General features: G+C 47.8%; 8 protein-coding genes across 8 annotated transcripts; 2 read left to right on the top strand and 6 right to left on the bottom strand.

Moving 5' to 3' along the window:
* Positions 1-516: 516 nt before the first annotated feature.
* On the bottom strand, positions 517-1,509 carry CANTADRAFT_19634 (TOR complex subunit; the record flags this gene model as incomplete). Its single annotated transcript, XM_020206472.1, has 1 exon — positions 517-1,509. One exon carries the CDS (start codon positions 1,507-1,509, stop codon positions 517-519), a length of 993 nt encoding a protein of 330 aa, XP_020067164.1.
* A 97-nt stretch (positions 1,510-1,606) lies between these two features.
* On the bottom strand, positions 1,607-2,801 carry SIS1 (type II HSP40 co-chaperone). The gene has a single exon (XM_020206253.1). It carries the CDS (start codon positions 2,703-2,705, stop codon positions 1,704-1,706), a length of 1,002 nt encoding a protein of 333 aa, XP_020067163.1. The 5' UTR covers positions 2,706-2,801; the 3' UTR covers positions 1,607-1,703.
* A 95-nt stretch (positions 2,802-2,896) lies between these two features.
* Positions 2,897-3,922, bottom strand: CANTADRAFT_4085 (ketoreductase; the record flags this gene model as incomplete). The annotated part of the gene is made up of 1 exon (XM_020208846.1): positions 2,897-3,922. The coding sequence occupies one exon, from the start codon at positions 3,920-3,922 to the stop codon at positions 2,897-2,899; it is 1,026 nt and encodes a 341-aa protein (XP_020067162.1).
* Positions 3,923-4,317: 395 nt separating this feature from the next.
* On the bottom strand, positions 4,318-5,648 carry CANTADRAFT_132645 (uncharacterized protein). The gene has a single exon (XM_020206252.1). The coding sequence runs from the start codon at positions 5,460-5,462 to the stop codon at positions 4,713-4,715; it is 750 nt and encodes a 249-aa protein (XP_020067161.1). The 5' UTR covers positions 5,463-5,648; the 3' UTR covers positions 4,318-4,712.
* A 45-nt stretch (positions 5,649-5,693) lies between these two features.
* CANTADRAFT_24723 (uncharacterized protein) lies at positions 5,694-7,343 on the top strand. The gene has a single exon (XM_020207202.1). It carries the CDS (start codon positions 5,834-5,836, stop codon positions 7,235-7,237), a length of 1,404 nt encoding a protein of 467 aa, XP_020067160.1. The 5' UTR covers positions 5,694-5,833; the 3' UTR covers positions 7,238-7,343.
* On the bottom strand, positions 7,305-8,494 carry CDC28 (cyclin-dependent serine/threonine-protein kinase; the record flags this gene model as incomplete). Its single annotated transcript, XM_020208845.1, has 2 exons — positions 7,305-7,434; positions 7,566-8,494. 2 exons carry the CDS (start codon positions 8,492-8,494, stop codon positions 7,305-7,307), a joined length of 1,059 nt encoding a protein of 352 aa, XP_020067159.1.
* A 1,315-nt stretch (positions 8,495-9,809) lies between these two features.
* On the bottom strand, positions 9,810-11,192 carry CANTADRAFT_44550 (serine/threonine protein kinase; the record flags this gene model as incomplete). The annotated part of the gene is made up of 1 exon (XM_020209121.1): positions 9,810-11,192. One exon carries the CDS (start codon positions 11,190-11,192, stop codon positions 9,810-9,812), a length of 1,383 nt encoding a protein of 460 aa, XP_020067158.1.
* Positions 11,193-13,969: 2,777 nt separating this feature from the next.
* On the top strand, positions 13,970-16,270 carry CANTADRAFT_45157 (uncharacterized protein; the record flags this gene model as incomplete). Its single annotated transcript, XM_020209182.1, has 1 exon — positions 13,970-16,270. The coding sequence occupies one exon, from the start codon at positions 13,970-13,972 to the stop codon at positions 16,268-16,270; it is 2,301 nt and encodes a 766-aa protein (XP_020067157.1).
* Positions 16,271-16,379: the final 109 nt, after the last annotated feature.

Raw genomic sequence — 16,379 nt, 5'->3', positions numbered from 1 at the left:
ACATCTTGTTGAATTACGATACAAACGAAAATTACCATTAGGTTATACCCATAGCATTCTACAACAACATTAACATGTCTATCAGATTAGTTATCGAGATTAGACTCATACATAGTACATAAGAGCATAGAAAGCTAGCGATATTATTTATATAGCACGCTAGTGAATAAACTCAGCATTAAATGAGCGTAGTTCTTAATCGGGATTTCAACTTCTAAATTTGGACCAGCAATCCCACTATAATCCTGGGAAACATCCCAAATCCAAGCATCCAGTCGAGCTTACATATATTGAAAGTCACTTGGGTCAAGGATTTCTATGGCATACAATTTAGTCTGCGTCGAGTTCTTTAATATTAACTTCTTGTATATCAAGAAATATCAGATTGTACCGAAATAATGCACCCAATGGTCTGGACGGAGACAAATCGATGGTTAGTTCTAGTTGAATATCCCAATTAAATAAGTCCTCTGATGGTATTACTGGAAGTACTTTTCGTCCAAGCCACTAGGCAATTTAGACATCATTCAATGCCACGCACACAGCTCCCTTGTGATGACCATTGTACTGTCTGACGGTCTCGCTATTTGACAAGTCCCACAACCTGACATAATGGTCCGAACATGCGGTCACCAAATAAGCACTGTCTGCACTGAAAGCGCAGTCCCACACCCATCTCTGGTGTCCTTGCAAAGTGGTCTCCAAATTGAAGTTTTGTTGGGTGGACCAGATTCTAGCAGTGTGGTCGGCAGAACAAGTGGCCAAATGTTTCATATCGGTGGACAAAAGCACTCTGGTAATATACTTCAGGTGGGATCTGAACTTCGTTATAGGTGTGAGCGAGGTGATGTCCCGCTGGTTTTGCATCTTCCACACATAGCAGTTTCCCTTATTGTTTCCTGCCACAAGCATCGATCCGTCACTGGCCACACTCAATGAATTGATGGGCACATCGTCTTCGGGAATCAAGTGGTGGGTGCATTGGTTCTCTCCCAAATCCCAGATCCGAATATTTCCGTCCTGATCACAACTGATCAACTCTCCTTGATTGGGATGTATGACCACTTCGTTCACAGGGCAATGATGCTTGTAGCTCCGTTGTACGGACGGGGATCTCACATCCCAGACCTTGACGGTCCCGTCCTCCAGGGAGGTCACCATCCACTTGTTCTCTATTTGAAATGCTAGCGAGGTCACGTTGTTGGTATGGCCCTCAAACGTCATCACTGGGTTGTTGTTCCCGTTATTATGGTTGCCATGGCCATTGACGTTACCATTGTTGGTGGCAGAAGCTGCTGCTGTGGCATTTCCCGAGCTTCCGGCTTGTCTTATGTCGTAAAGCCTCACATACAAGGTCCCTGCTGCTGCAAGGAATCGTTTGTCTGAAGTGATCTCCAACCTGTTCACCTGGGAGTCTGTGTGCTGGATCGTTCTCGAGCACACCCCCGTGAGGGCGTCCCAGAACCTGATTGTGTGGTCATAGCCTGCTGATGCTAGAATAACCGACATTGATGTGTTCAGTACTGGGTGGCCGCTGTGATAGTGGGCTATTGATGGCGAGTGCAGTTACGTAAGCATTTACGTAATACAAAACTGCCGAATTTACATTGCAAGGTTATTTACTGTTTAATTGTAGGTTTATATTGTATGTACTAGATAAATGATGGGTCTATAATAATCATTAATGGTCATGCGTGCTATGTTCAGAAGTTTTCATGGATGGCTTGTTTCTGGTTAGGATTCAAGGAGATGGGGTAATCCACCTTGAAGTGAATTTGGAGATCTCCCCTTTGGGTTGGGGCTTTGCTCTTTGGCATACCCAATCCAGGGTATGTGGTGGAGCTTCCCGGTTGGATAGGAGAGGATCTGCTCAAAGGAATTCTTCTACCATCAATAGTGTTGATTTCCTTGTCGAATCCGAGTAATGATTCCTTGAAACTCAATGGGATAGTCATGCTCAAGTCATTGTCTGTTCTCTTGAAAATAGGATGAGGCTTTTCTTCGAGGATAAACTGGATGGTTTGTCTGGCACCACATTCTGGTTGGTAGTCACCTTCGTTAGCGAAGTTGATCTTGGTGCCGACCTTCCATCCCTTCTTAATGCTGATTTCAATGATCTTTGGTTCTCTTTGACCATTGAGACCCTTTCTGTTGATCTTCATCTTCTTGACGGTACCGTTGTACAAGTCTTCCAAGGAGACAGGCAATGGAAGAGTCACGGTATCGGGCTCGGGACGACGAGCTTGACGTCCGCCCATGCCACCACCCATGCCTCCAAAGCCACCTGGCATGCCACCACCTCCAAAGCTGTGGCCACCGCCAAAACCGAAGTCATCACCACCACCTCCCATTCCAAATCCTCCCATTTGGGAGAAAATGTTGAAAGCATCATTCTGAGAGAATCCACCGCCAGCGCTGAATCCACCGAAAGGACTACCTCCACCAAATCCTCCGGCTCCTCCAGCACCTCCGGCAGGTGCGTTACCACGGGCTGCTTCTAAACCATAATCATCGTAGATTTGTCTCTTGTCTTCATTAGATAAAATGTCGAACGCTTCTGAAATTTCTTTGAACTTTTCGGTATCACCAGTGGGCTTATCAGGGTGATACTTTAAGGCAGTCTTTCTGTATGCTTTCTTAAGCTCGGTCTCCGACGCGGAGGGAGAGACGCCTAATAGGTCATAAAGCTTGGTTTCCTTTACCATGTTGATACTGTTGGGAGAAAAGTTGCTGAGCAAGCCTGATAAAATATATATTGAAGTGGAGCCGGCCTCGATAGGTTCGAGGCTGTTCTAGAAGGTTCTATCCACGTGAGAGGGATCGCGTGCCGGGAGACGGCTGGTCACATGACCTGATAAGCATAGATTACGGCTAATACACTGAAATACAATTGGAATCACTCCTTCTTGGCTCTGGCGGCCTTCTTCAACGCCCTGATCCGGATGCTCTTGTGCATGCTGAGGTTGACGGAATTGGTGACCTTGGAGTAGATTCCAACCGTGTTTTCGACAGCAAAGTGCATCAAGGCATGGGTCCAGTAGGGAGTGGAGGTGGCATATCTCTCCTGGGCACCCACACGACGGCCCACGCTAGCCAACGCGGATCTGACGAATGCCTTAGGGTTAGGAATGGCCAAAGAAGTGCGTCTGACCTTGGACATGGCAGAGGTCACCAAATAGGAGAGCACAAACTCGACATCGATACTTTGCGACTTCAACTCGCCAGCAAGAGCGTTAGACCATGCTTGCAAGAACGCCTTGGAGCCTGAGTATGTAGCCAAGTACGCAGTGGGGAACAAACCACCAAACGAACCCATGGTCAAGACGAGACCTCTGATCTTCTTGTTCTTGGCAACAGTAGCAGCAATAACAGGGGTGACAGTCTGGGTGATCTTCAAGGTGGCAATGTTGTTGATGGTGATGATGTCTCTCAACTCCTTGTCCTCGGTTTCCAAGAAGGGAACAGGAATGGAGTGGGACTGGCCCACGTTGTTGATCAACACGGACACAGGCAAACCGGCAATGGCGTCGCCAAGGACAATGTAGTTGGCAGCCTCATCGGTGGAGGCGTCGAAAGCAACCACTTTGGTCTGCACCTTGTACTTGGACTCGATATCGGTGGCAATGAGCTCCAATTTGGACAAGGTTCTGGACACCAACACGATGTTGAAGCCCTTGGAGGCCAATTGCAACGCATATTCCTTGCCCAACCCGTCGGAAGCACCGGTAATCACCGCCCAATTGCCCTTCTTTGCTCCATACTTGTGGAAGGTCTGGGCAGGCAACACGAAGGCGTCAAGCAAGAGCGACGTCAAACTCAAGGTGAAGGTGGTCAATTTGTACACTCCGACCAACAAGGCTCCGTAGAGCAAGGCCTGGACAGAGCTGCAATCAGAAATGGTGCTGACAAAGTTGGAAACCATGGTGTAGTGTTGAAGAGAACGCGATACAAATGGATTTTTTGGGTGTTTTTGGTGTTGGGCACGCGAGGTTGGAACGTGAAGTCGACAATAGGGGAGGATGATATAGTTTTAAAGTCGGGTCGTTGCAAAGCAAGAAGAGGTTCCAGTATGGATTCACATATTGACTTAGAAATAGACCCTGAGGTGAGAATCAAGCCTTGGTAGAAATAGAGCTTTCTCTTGGGCAATACTATATCTACAGGGCTCCACTGGGGATATCAAATACAGGGTGCTTGGAAAACCACTGTTAGATCACATGGACTTGGGAGTTTGAAGTGACATTGCTGCGAGAGACCTCCGAATGCTTGGGGCATTTTGGGAATTGTAGCTGACAGTCGGGCTATTTTACTGTACATAAATTTGTAGATCGGTTCATTAATTAATTTTAACTACATGAAACCAGAGGAGTAGCAAGGGGAAAATAATGAACTATTCTAATTTTAAAATTAAAGTCGCTTTGCAAGTTATAACTATATGGTCTCTCCTGGATGATTACAAGAAAACCTGACTCCCCTAGATTAAAGAGCCAGTTATTCATAACTGTCCGTGTCTTCTCTATAATTTAGTACAATAATGGTCAGCACGCACCTAGATGGAGTACCTGAAATATTGTACGTGTTACATCTTCAGTCTCACTATTCCCCTGATGATCTGCTATAAAACCCTATGCCAATGATTTTACTCTCCGCTTACATCCTGCTCCGTTCGGTTATCCATTGCTAGCTCCGCTAGCTAATATACATATAATACACTACATATAGGTGAACTCGTCCAACTTCTCGGTGGTCAACTGGACATGGAGCTCCTCCCGCGAAGCCTGGTTCTCCAAGGTGGCCACCGACCGTTCCAACTTCAACTTGGCCTGCTGGAGCTCGATGATGTCCTTGTTGGTGGCCTGAAGCTCGTTGTACCTCGCCTCTAAGGTGTCGATCGTAGCCAGGTCCTTGATGCCAAGGGTGTCAATCCAAGGGTTGTTGTGTGCTTTAGCCACTGGCTTGACCGTTTCTCTGGCTGCCTTTGGCGTGGTGGTGCCGTCGTTCTGGTTCAGGGTCTCTTTGCTATAGTGGGGCTGCAGATGGTAGTTTCCTCTGCCACGATATGACCCGCGGTACGATCCACGGTAGTCCTCCCTGAAGTTTGATCCTTTGTATCCTGAGCCTCGGTAGGTGTCGTGGCCTTCGTGTGGGACTGGCTCTTCGCCATGTGGTTCGCCTTCGTATGTGTCGTGGGTGTAGCTGGACCCGCTGCTGCCGCCACGACCTCCACGGCCACTACTCCCACCACCCTGGTAGTATGAGCCGTAGCGCCCGTAGTATTTGCCTCCTCTGGAACTAGAAGAGCTGTAGCTGTCGTAGTAACTGGAACCTCTTCCTCTGTAGCCACCGCCACGTCCGCGTCCTCTGTAGCCACTACCTTGGTAGGACGAGCTGTAGTAGTAGTCGTCGTACTCGTTCGGGCGTCCGTCGTTGTAGCTACTGCCGTAGCCGTCGCCTTCACTCATTGTGTGTGGTTGGAGGTGGTTAGCGGTGGTTTGGTTGTTTGCATTTTAGTGGTGGCGTGTTGCAGTTTAGCCCTGCCCCAGGGTAAAATGCATGTTGGCCCCCATCCCCCATTCTACAGGTTACTTCGCACTAAAGTGGCCAACAATCTGTCATTACAGTTCCCGATTTGGCAAATCGTCGCAAATAGTAAATAAGTCGTGCTGGGCCCCAAACAGACCCATATAACCAATCTCATCTCCATCCACAGTTGCTATATTTGGCTGTCGATTCTCCTTTCCGGGTACTACTCCCTCTTCCTTATCCACCCCCACTGCTTTAAGACCCCCGAGTTTTCTCCACAAACCATTTGCCATTCGTCGCTGCTTCCACCATGGCCGCAAATTCGCCTCTTGCTGACTCGTTCCGCCCCAGATCCGATACCAGAAGGATACGACACCACCACGACGAGCAGGCCTCCATCCACAAAGATTCCATATTCGAGACTGCCTGGAGCAAGCTCGATCCGCAGCAATCGGGCCAATTAGCATTGCACAGGCTCGCTGACTTGATCAGGATGATCGAGCTCGAGCTCTTAGGCGAAGACTCACCAGCGCCATTTTTCACTCACGACCCCATAATCAGCCATCACATCAGTCTCACTGTCAAAAACCTTGAGAACACCTTTGAAAGGTGTGGAAACGAGCTTTTGATTTCCAAAAATGACATGTTCCGTTTGATGGAAAATGTGCTTGAAGACATCAAGATTTTCGATTACGATAACATGAAGCTTTATGGAGACTTTGACGACTACTACCAGGACCAACCAGTGAGATATTACCAGGACAACTTTAACAATTTGATTGTTAAGAGTGGCCGAGCCTCCGCCAGGTACCCAGATATTGAGTACGATGCGACCATCGATGCCCTCGTAACCCAAGTGGACGATATGCTAGCAGAGAACCAAATGACTGATGATGATTACGATGATACTGCGTCCTTAATGGAAACAGCACACTCGGATGGGTCTCCTGCGACCCTCTACGATAAGGACACCGAGCTGTTGGACGATGTGGGGATTTCCAAGAAGCTGTCCCTCGACCTAAATATAAAGGAAGGAAGTGATAAGTTCACGGGCTTCGAATTGAAGAAATCCTTGGAAGATCTACAACAATTCCACACCAATCTTGAGGGTAAATTCAAAAACATCGAAATCGAACTTAACCAGATGAGCAACCAGAATAACCACGACTTTAAGAACTTGATTAGTCTCAACAGTCAGAATAATCGTATGATTGAAAGGGTTGGGTCTTTGAGGTCTGAGCTAATGAATATCAGCTACCAATTGCAAGAAGTCAAGAAACCTGGATCTGCGCCAATCATAGAAGACCCACAACCTATCAAGGAAAGCATAGACTTGACCACTACCATTAACACCCACAAGGATGACGCAATTATTCAAAAAATAATAAATAAAGGCAATGAATCGATACCAGCCCATGAAGTCAGTCCCCATCATTTGCAGACACCTATACCTTCAAATGATATCGAAGAGGGAACCATAACACATACAGTGCCAACACCAACCACATCAGCTAATAAAATAACCACAATTCAAGTTGCAATACCCAAAAAAACAATAGCTGAACCAGAAGATGCCACAACAGAATCCCAGAAACTTGCTCCAGGAACATATACCCAAGCTCCGCACAATAATACCCAGATCAATGGTTACACACTAGCACTTATCGTGGCAATTCTTGCCATGGTTCTTCTGATTATTTCTCTATCCAATTAGTCAGATCTGCTACATATTTTCTCGATACATTGCTATGAACGATGCTAAGAATATAGGTAAAAACATACTAGTACACAGTTAGATGCAATAATAATCTCTGCAAAATAGTTACGACTCTGATGTAGTTAACTTTGAGAGTATTAGTATCAAAGAGTTCAGCACTTGGTGACGATAAACAAGTCTGGTAGGCCGACATTCTAAAAATTGTCATGATAACCATTCGCTTCGATGTAATCACCTTTACAGAATAATTATGATTTTCGCCATTTATTTTGATGTGTAATTATGTAAGAGACTCGAACTATACCATTGCTGTATCAGTCATTACCCCATGTTGACCGATCTAGAATACCCATCGTAGTTTTCACCTTCATCTTCCTGGAAGTATGGGTGGATTAATGCACGTTTGGCACTGATTCTTCCGCTAGGGTCGTAAACCAACATTTGCTGTAAAAGATCAACACCATCGCTGTCCAAGGTAGGGACGAATTCTGCCAATTCCTTCTTGGACCATTTAGGGAAAGTGGGCTTGAAGTCCGGCAAATAGCTGACGTCAGGCCATGTTTCCTCGGTGGGAGTCCCCAAGATTCTGAAGATTCTGAAGATCTCGTCAATTTCAGAGTCACCTGGGAACAACGGTTTTCTGTTGCACATCTCGGCAAAGATGCACCCTACCGACCATATGTCGACTCCGGTGGAGTACTGCTTGCCTCCAAGCAAGATCTCGGGGGCTCTGTACCACAAGGTGACGACCTCGTGGGTGTATGCTCTCAAGGGCACTCCAAACGCTCTAGCCAACCCAAAGTCAGCAAGCTTCAAGTTACCCTCCTTGTCGATCAACAAGTTTTGGGGCTTCAAGTCCCGGTGCAACACCCGGTGGCTGTGGCAGTGCTTGATACCCTTGACGAGCTGGTTCATGAACCGTTTGACCATGTTGGCGCCCAAACCCACGCCCTGAGGGATGGACTCCATGTACTTCTTGAGGTCCAAGTCCAAGAACTCAAACACAAGGTACAACTTGTGGGAGTCCGAATGGATGATGTCGTAGAGACGGACGATGTTCTGGTCCCGCATCTCCTTCAACAACGAGATCTCTCGGATGGCAGTCGAGGGCACGCCCTCGTCCTCCGACTCCAATCTAATTTTCTTCAACGCAACCACTCGGTTGTTGTGTCTGGTGTCGAGCGCCTTGTACACCACTCCGTAGGTGCCTTCACCCACCTTTTCCTGACGCTGGAAATCTGATAACTCGACCATAATGTGCACCAGTGACGTCTATCCTGTAGGGTCTGTATTTGGCAAGATTATTATCGAAAGAGAAGAAGGTCCGTCGTGGTGCTCAAATGTTTCCAGCCTAAAACACGTCTCATGGCGGCCTGTACAGGAGACCACAACAAACAAAATCTCACAAAGGAGAGATGCTCACAAAGGAGAGATGCTCACAAAGAAGAGGGAATGTTCATTTCGTGGGAGCGGGCAGAGGGCTACAGCGAGGAAAGGGCGGGGGGAGTGTCTGGGGGGGCAGCCACAGAGTAACTCTGGTGCCAGCACCGTGGCGTACCGGCTGCGGTGGACTCGCTGTGTCTTTGACGAGCGTCCCAGCGAGCCCTGGATATCCGATCACGTGACCAGCTCGCCTCGATGTCTCGAGGTGTCTCCTGGCAGGTTAGCTCCTCCACCTGGCCTTCCCTGGCGATCTCCGTGTGTCGTCTGGTCCCACCTCCCGCTAATTCCGCCAGGATATCAGCACAAACAGGCTCCAGTGTGCGCGCCCGTAACCTGCGCTCTTCTCCATAGAACAAAATTTGGCACGAAAATGCCTGATTGGGGAATATCCCCAGAATGGATGTTTGGGGTAGTGGGATCCGTTTCCACCCTTAGCACGTCCTGCTTGAGAATTCTGCTGGGCTATGAAGCTAGTCAGAAACATCTGATCTGCCAAGCTAGACAGCCTGGGCTTCCTAGCTACACACATCACCTGTTCCAAGCTTGTTCCTCCCGGCAGAACAGTGACAAATCCGCATTCTCACTCTGCGACAATGAAATAATAATTTGCACAGCAACACTCGGGAAGCGAGAGAAAGCTGGTAAATTGATTCTCTTAAAAGCTGTATTTTTCAACATTGCTCTAGTGTACTCTACCAACCGTCTCAGCAGTGTTGAGTGTGGCAGTCTAGCCTTGTAGTTGGAAAACCCTGAGTTTCGGCTCGAAAACCCAGCCGAACCCAGCTTCCAAAACACCCCCATAATATTTTTCAGCATATTTCAGTACCTGCCCAGCAACATCCATACTTCAATACTCCTGGGGCGGGTCCCGACACCTTGCGAGTATATCGCCTGCCTTTTCGCCAACAGTGGGGCGCTTCCGTCGGCTACACCTAGTCTGGATATGTTGCAATGCTCCTACCTTTACCATTTCATTGCAGTGTAATTAATTTCTTATGAAGCACCATTTACATGGATCAGTTGGGATTAAACCATTATTAATTATGAACAATATACCATTTAGTATTACAGATTCTACTCTACACTTTTTCCTAACCACTACTTGCCAGTAGCATGCTTATTACCCTTATGTATGGCCCTCTCCGGCTTCACACACCTTGATTTCACGGCCCCACTCACTATTCAAGATCTGTTTCCCAGTGATTCTTCTCTCGGGCTTGGGATCTAATATGGAATAAATAACGTTACGGCAACGGGCTCTCTTCAAGCTCTCGATGGGATCGTAACCAGTGGCATCTTTTCTTTTCACAAGATACTCTTCAAAAAACTCATCTTTCTTAGGGTCTGCCAACTTCCAAAGTTGACGCCCGGTTCTCATGGCCATGTAGATAACTCCACAAGCCCAGATATCGACTCCACGCGAATCAAACGAGCTTTGCGTAAACTCTTCAGGCGCAATATAAGGCGAGGATCCACAAATACCTTCACTCAACTGGACCTCGTCTTCCCACGCCATCTTGAAGCACTCACCATTACCAAAATCAGTGATCTTAATGATACCGTTCTGCGTAAGTAAAATATTCTCTGGCTTCAAGTCACGGTGACTAACACCCATATCGTGCATGTAGTTTACACCTCTAATCAACTGCTTGAAGAAACAGTCGGCCTCAGCATATTCCAATTTGCCTGAAGCAATAATCAAGGTGTACAAATCACCACCAGAGCAAAACTCCATCACCTCACAGTAGTCACCTTTGGCATCCTTCAACAAATCCAAGGTTTCAATGATATTAATGTTCTTCAAAGACGAAGAGATGCAAAACTCTGAGGTCAACCTACGGTTGTACTTCTTGTCTGATTCGCTAGGCTTTCTTTTGAACTCCTTGACTGCGTACAACACTTCATCTTGGGATGAAGAGGTTGCCACCTTCTTATGCGATATTCTGACCACACCAAAAGACCCTCTTCCTATCACCTCTTGACAACGTCCGTACTTTTGCACGAAAGAACGGGCATCGGGTTGAGTAGGGTTGGTAGGCATGTAAGGAACAGTGGCAGACTCATCGGTGACTGGCTGTGCCGAATTGTCGCCAGGGGCCGCGTGGTATGGCGAAGTGTTGTTCTTGATATGATTAACCAAGCCAGCAAAAAGAGTGGGGGGCTTGTCCTGGGCCTTGTTGTTCTGAGGGTTGGAGTTAATTGCACCCTGAAGAATATTCGGCACCGCACTCTTGGCCTCGTCACGGAGCTTTTTGGCTCCCAACAAGTCCTTCAACATGTTGGACAACTTCTCCTGTCTTTTTGCCGATCTAAGGTTATGCTCGTGGTTTCCGTTCTCCAACATGCGGAACCGGGGTTTTGTCACCTGGGTGGAAGGCAAGGTGTTGATGCTTGCAGAGGATGGATTGGATGCTATATTGGACGACAGGCCCTGGGGAATTTTCGTCGAAGACGAGCGAGACACCGGGTTGGACTTGTTGGAGGGCGAGGTTATCTTGCGAGGTACCATGGTGGTGGAAGAGGTTCTCGAAACGGTGGGCGAAGCCCTGTTCTGAGCAACCGGGGGCGAGGGTTTGGCCAGGGCCAACGACGCGTTGATTTTCTGGAGGTTGGCCTCGTTCACGGTGTTGTTTGGAGGGGGGTGGAAGTGGGGGTTTTCAATGCCAAACGTGAGGTAGCTGGTGGCCTCGTTGGACGAGGACATCAGCGATGGCGATGTGTTGCCCGACGAGAGGGCCTGGGCGGCAGCCGCCGTGTTTATGGGGGTCTGGGACCTTGAAGAAGGCACGGTGGGCGATGGGATGCTGGAGGCAGGCTGATGGCCCAGATCTTCGGGAACTTCGGCGCTTGCGGCGTCTGGCGACCTGGCTGCACGGGCACGGTCGGCGTCGTGGGCTAAGTTGGTCGACAGCACGCCAAAAAGCTTCCCGAGCTTGGAAATGGTACGTTTGGGCTTGGAGTCTCCCATGGTAGTTAAGGAAGGAACGAGGATATCAACAAAGGTCACAACGACGACAACGACGAAGACGACAACGGCGACGGCAACGACGACACGACACCTATAGGAATGGATTAAACAGCAAAGACAAAGACAACGATTCCTGATTTATTCACTGCCATCACACAAATAACCGCCACTACTAGTGAGGCAAGGGTGCGGTCGTGTCCGCGCCCACGCTCTGCTTACAGGGCCCGGCGCCCGGCACCATGCCAGCGATGACACATCACAGGCGGCAGCGGCGGTGCATGACGGGTGGTGCGGCGGGTGGCAACCGTGACGGCGTGTAGGGGGTGTGCTTGGCAAAGGGTCTGGCGCCAAGCCAGGACAAATTTTTCCCTGCCGCTATTACTGGCATCTGGTGAGCATCGCAGCGGTCGCTATTAATAGTGATGATCCTGCCTGTTTGGGATGGTGCACCCGGTGAGGGATTTGATTTTACGACGGCACGACGAGGCAGGGATGCAGGAGAAATCTGGAGGGGTGATCGCCGCTTGCAGCGCAACGCCTAATTTGGCCGTGGAATAGCGATGGCGCAACCAGGATGGGGAGTGAGCCAGTGGCAGCGACTGGGTGAAGCCTCTGATTAGGTAATCCCCACTTGCACTATTCTACTGGAATACACACCGACTCGGTGGACTCGGTGGGGCCTTGAGTGGTCCCTCCTTGCAAGCTCCTTTACTACTGCCCAGTATTAAATCCATTAATTTTCTCGCCCTTTACTCTACTTTGGGCATCTCAGGTGGCCTGTGATTGTTGCAATCACGTGCCCATTTTCAGTGGTAGTTCCCGGCAAATGTCTCCTGTCCATGAGTATCTTCATGGATCTCATTTAAGTAGTTTGAACTTGTTGGCCAATCCTCGACTCGCCGTTTCTTTTACTCCAAGAATTTTGTTTTGAACTCTTTGGATTATAACATCTTTACTACGTGAAATATCGAGGAGCGCTATTTATCAACCCTCCCGACAAAATTCGTAGTGAAGAAATAGCCCTTTTGCTATTGAGCGATCTCAGAGGTCCAGATTAGCTTGGTTAATTGCTTAAGCCAAATTATTGCTAAACAAACATTGAAAATTAATACATCCATTTAGTAAGTGCGTGATAATTACAAGGGAAATACCGTTTCACGATCTACTCCCACGACCAGGCTTGCGACTCGTTTCGTATCTGGTGGGTGAAATGACCGAACGCCACGTGATCCCAGGCATGTGCACTATATTCGGTGGCCCTGAGTCGTCCTGGTGCCCTTCCGCTTAAGCCCCCTGGCTCCTGGCGCCACACGGCACTGGGTTTCCTATTTCAACGCTGTCTAAATTTTTAGTTCCGTTTCGTGGGTAAAATTAGTCTTCCAACGCCAGCTAACGGAAATCATGAACCACAAATTGTCGGTCCAGCGCACACAACAGCTACTTAGAACGCTTGCACCCATCGATCGAACCAGAAGTTAGTCTCGTAAAAACATCCCTAAATATCATTGCGATTGATTATTTTATCATTGCGATTGATTATACGGCCAGTTACTCTCCACACGACAAATACGAGGCACCTTGGTGCCGAATTCCAACTGGTGCCTCCTATTAATATCTGCCCAGTCTATTTATAAACGATGTTTGTCGACACCGCTAATCCTTCACGTAACGAAGTACAAACTTTACCAGATGGCACTAGATGCTCGTAGCAAAGAATTTCGTCCCAGAACTGCCCTGACAACGTGATGTGACTCCAAACGTGGTTCAGCCACACCAATGGCCTGCTGTATTGAAGTTTTCGCGTGTAATCACCACCCTCATTTCCCCTGGCTTGTCAGCAGCCTCGGATCACCACCTGCTAATCTCGACGCACGTCAATCAAAAAAGCCCATAATTTCGCAACTTCAATACCTATTTGGGACCTTCATTAATGCTCGCTTGACAGTGTCCACCACATATGCCACTATTGTTGGCAATAGCCACTGGTATATACAACTGGAGTGCTGTGCTGTTTGGCCTATTGGCCCCATACGCAACCTCTCCTCCTCTTCCTCTCACTCCTCATGCCTCGCTTCCTGACATTTAACGTTCCTGCGCGCCCCTAATTATTAAACCACGTTGACAGCCATGTGGGTTTTGACAACCTCCAGTCAATGGCTCCTAAAATAGCCAGAGCACCATATGGCAACCTGGAAAGCCACGTTCTGCAATAACCAGGGGTTCCTGGCCAAAAGGCACAATAACGGCTGTCGGCTTCTGTCCGGGCATGGAACCATATATAAGGGGTTTGCCAGTCGTAGATGCCGATTCCCCAGTCCATGCTTCTCTCACTTATAACCATCGCGTCCTTGGTTGGAAGCTCGTTCCAATACCCCATAAATCAGCCTAAAATTGATCCACTTGACTATGTGGATTTATTTTATGGAACCGAAAATGGTGGGCACATGTTCCCAGGTTCCACCCGGCCATTTGGCATGGCCAAACTCGGCGTCGACGGCATTGACCCCAGCTTCGGAGATGCATATTCCGGATACACCCCTGGCGGTGTGATTACGGGCATTTCAATGATGCACGAGTCTGGAACTGGAGGTGCGCCAGAATATGGCTTAGTATCGCAATTGCCTATAATTGGCGATTTTGACCCCAGTGTCGAGCACAACTTAACGCGGTCCTCTCATGATGTGGCCAAGGTGGGGTACTACAATTTTAATACCACCAGTGGCATAGTGGCAGAATTTGCTGCTGCTGAAAGATCGGGTATTCTCAAGTACACTTTTCCTTCAGGAACCTCGCCTCAACTTTTGGTCAATGGATCCCATCACTTGTCTGCCCCCAAGCGGCCCTGGTGGACCCAATACTTCGTGAATGGGTCTATTACTGCAGACGCTGACTTATCGGGCTATTCTGGTCATACCACCTTGAAAGGAGGTTGGGGAGACCTGGACGCCTGGACGTTATATTTCGCAGCCAAATTCGATACCAGTGCGAGCTCAGTGAAAAGCTACGAGGCCAGCAAGGTTAGCGAGAATAGTCTGCAAGCTTCTTCCACTACTCAAGATGGCTCATTCGGATTGGTATTCCTGTGGGATCAAAATCACATTGTTCAGTCTAAGGTTGGTATCTCGTTCATTTCTGCTGATCAAGCTCTTAAAAATATCGATAACGATTTGGGGTCCGATTTCGACTTGGAAAAGACTGTCCAAGATACCCAGAAGATCTGGCAAGATGAAGTTTTCAGCAAGATCGACATATCCAGTGAAAATGCTACCATTGCCAGCTATCTTTACACCAGTTTGTATGGGGCGCATCTTTTACCTAGCAACAGAACAGGTGAAAACCCCCATTGGGATGCGCCTGTATACTACGACGACTGGTTCACAATCTGGGATACTTTCCGGTGTTTGAATCCCTTGTTTAACATTATCAACCCATCCAGAGGGTCGGAATTGGTCAAGAGTTTAATTGAAATTTACAAACACGATGGATACACTCCTGACGGTAGAAGTGCCAATCAAAATGGAAGAACGCAAGGAGGCTCCAACTCGGATATTTTGATGGCCGATGCCTATGTCAAGGGAATCCAAGGAATTGATTGGGATGATGCCTTTGAAGCGATGGTGAAAAATGCAGAAGTCGCTCCTCCTTATTGGCATGATTCGTTTGCACCTGATGCTGATACTAAAGAAGGAAGAGGTGCTCTTCCCGACTGGCTCAAGTACGGATATGTCACAAATAACTATACTCGCTCATTGACAAGAACCATAGAGTACTCCTATGATGACTTTGCTCTTTCTGTGGTTGCTAAGGGCCTCAATAACCAAACTGCCTACGAAAAGTATCTTCAAAGATCCTCTAACTGGCAAAAGATCTGGAATTTCAATGCCACTGCCAAAGGAAAATCGTATAAAGGATTCATTCAACCAAAAAATGCCGATGGTACATTCAATAGCACCAACTACGACCCTTTCGACTGCGGTAAGTGCTACTGGGGAGACCTTACTTATGAAGGGAAGGCTGTGGAGTACGGATGGGCAGTTCCTTGGGATATTGAGACTTTGATCCTGTTTATTGGTGGCAAAGAACTATTCGTCACCAGATTGGATGACATGTACAAATTACACGGAACACAAGAGGTTGCTGATGTTGGAAACGAACCAAGCTTCCTTACTCCGTATCTTTACAACTTTGTTAATGAGCAGTATAGAAGTGTTGAAACCGTAAGTTGGATAATTGACACTTACTTCACCACTGGAAGTAAGGGGCTACCAGGAAATTCCGATGCTGGAGCCATGCAAGCATGGCTTATATTTGGACTCTTGGGCTTTTATCCAATAGCTGGGACCCCGAACTATTTGATCACTTCGCCCAAGGCCAAGTACTTCAGTATCAATCTTGATAACGGAAATAAATTGGAAATCACTGCCAACGGGCTCAGCGAACAGAACAAATATGTGCAAAGCGTCACAATCAACGGAGCTGCACATAACCAGAACTGGGTAGATCACAGCACATTATTTAGCAAGGGAGGGTCGATTGTGTTTGAAATGACCAATGATCCCGTGGTGTGGGAGTCAGGCACAGCTCCACCAAGCGTGGGACATGTGGATAAAAACAATTAGACCATTAGATCTCGATCATCAATCCATCGATATAACATTTCAATTCTGTCAACTCCATTGACTTCATTTTCTGCTCGAAGTGCTCGAACTCGCTTTGCGAAAGCGATGT

This window comes from Suhomyces tanzawaensis (genome assembly GCF_001661415.1).
Source record: "Suhomyces tanzawaensis NRRL Y-17324 unplaced genomic scaffold CANTAscaffold_1, whole genome shotgun sequence".
NCBI classification, from domain to species: domain Eukaryota; kingdom Fungi; phylum Ascomycota; class Pichiomycetes; order Serinales; family Debaryomycetaceae; genus Suhomyces; species Suhomyces tanzawaensis.
This window is presented reverse-complemented; position numbering and strand designations above follow the sequence as displayed.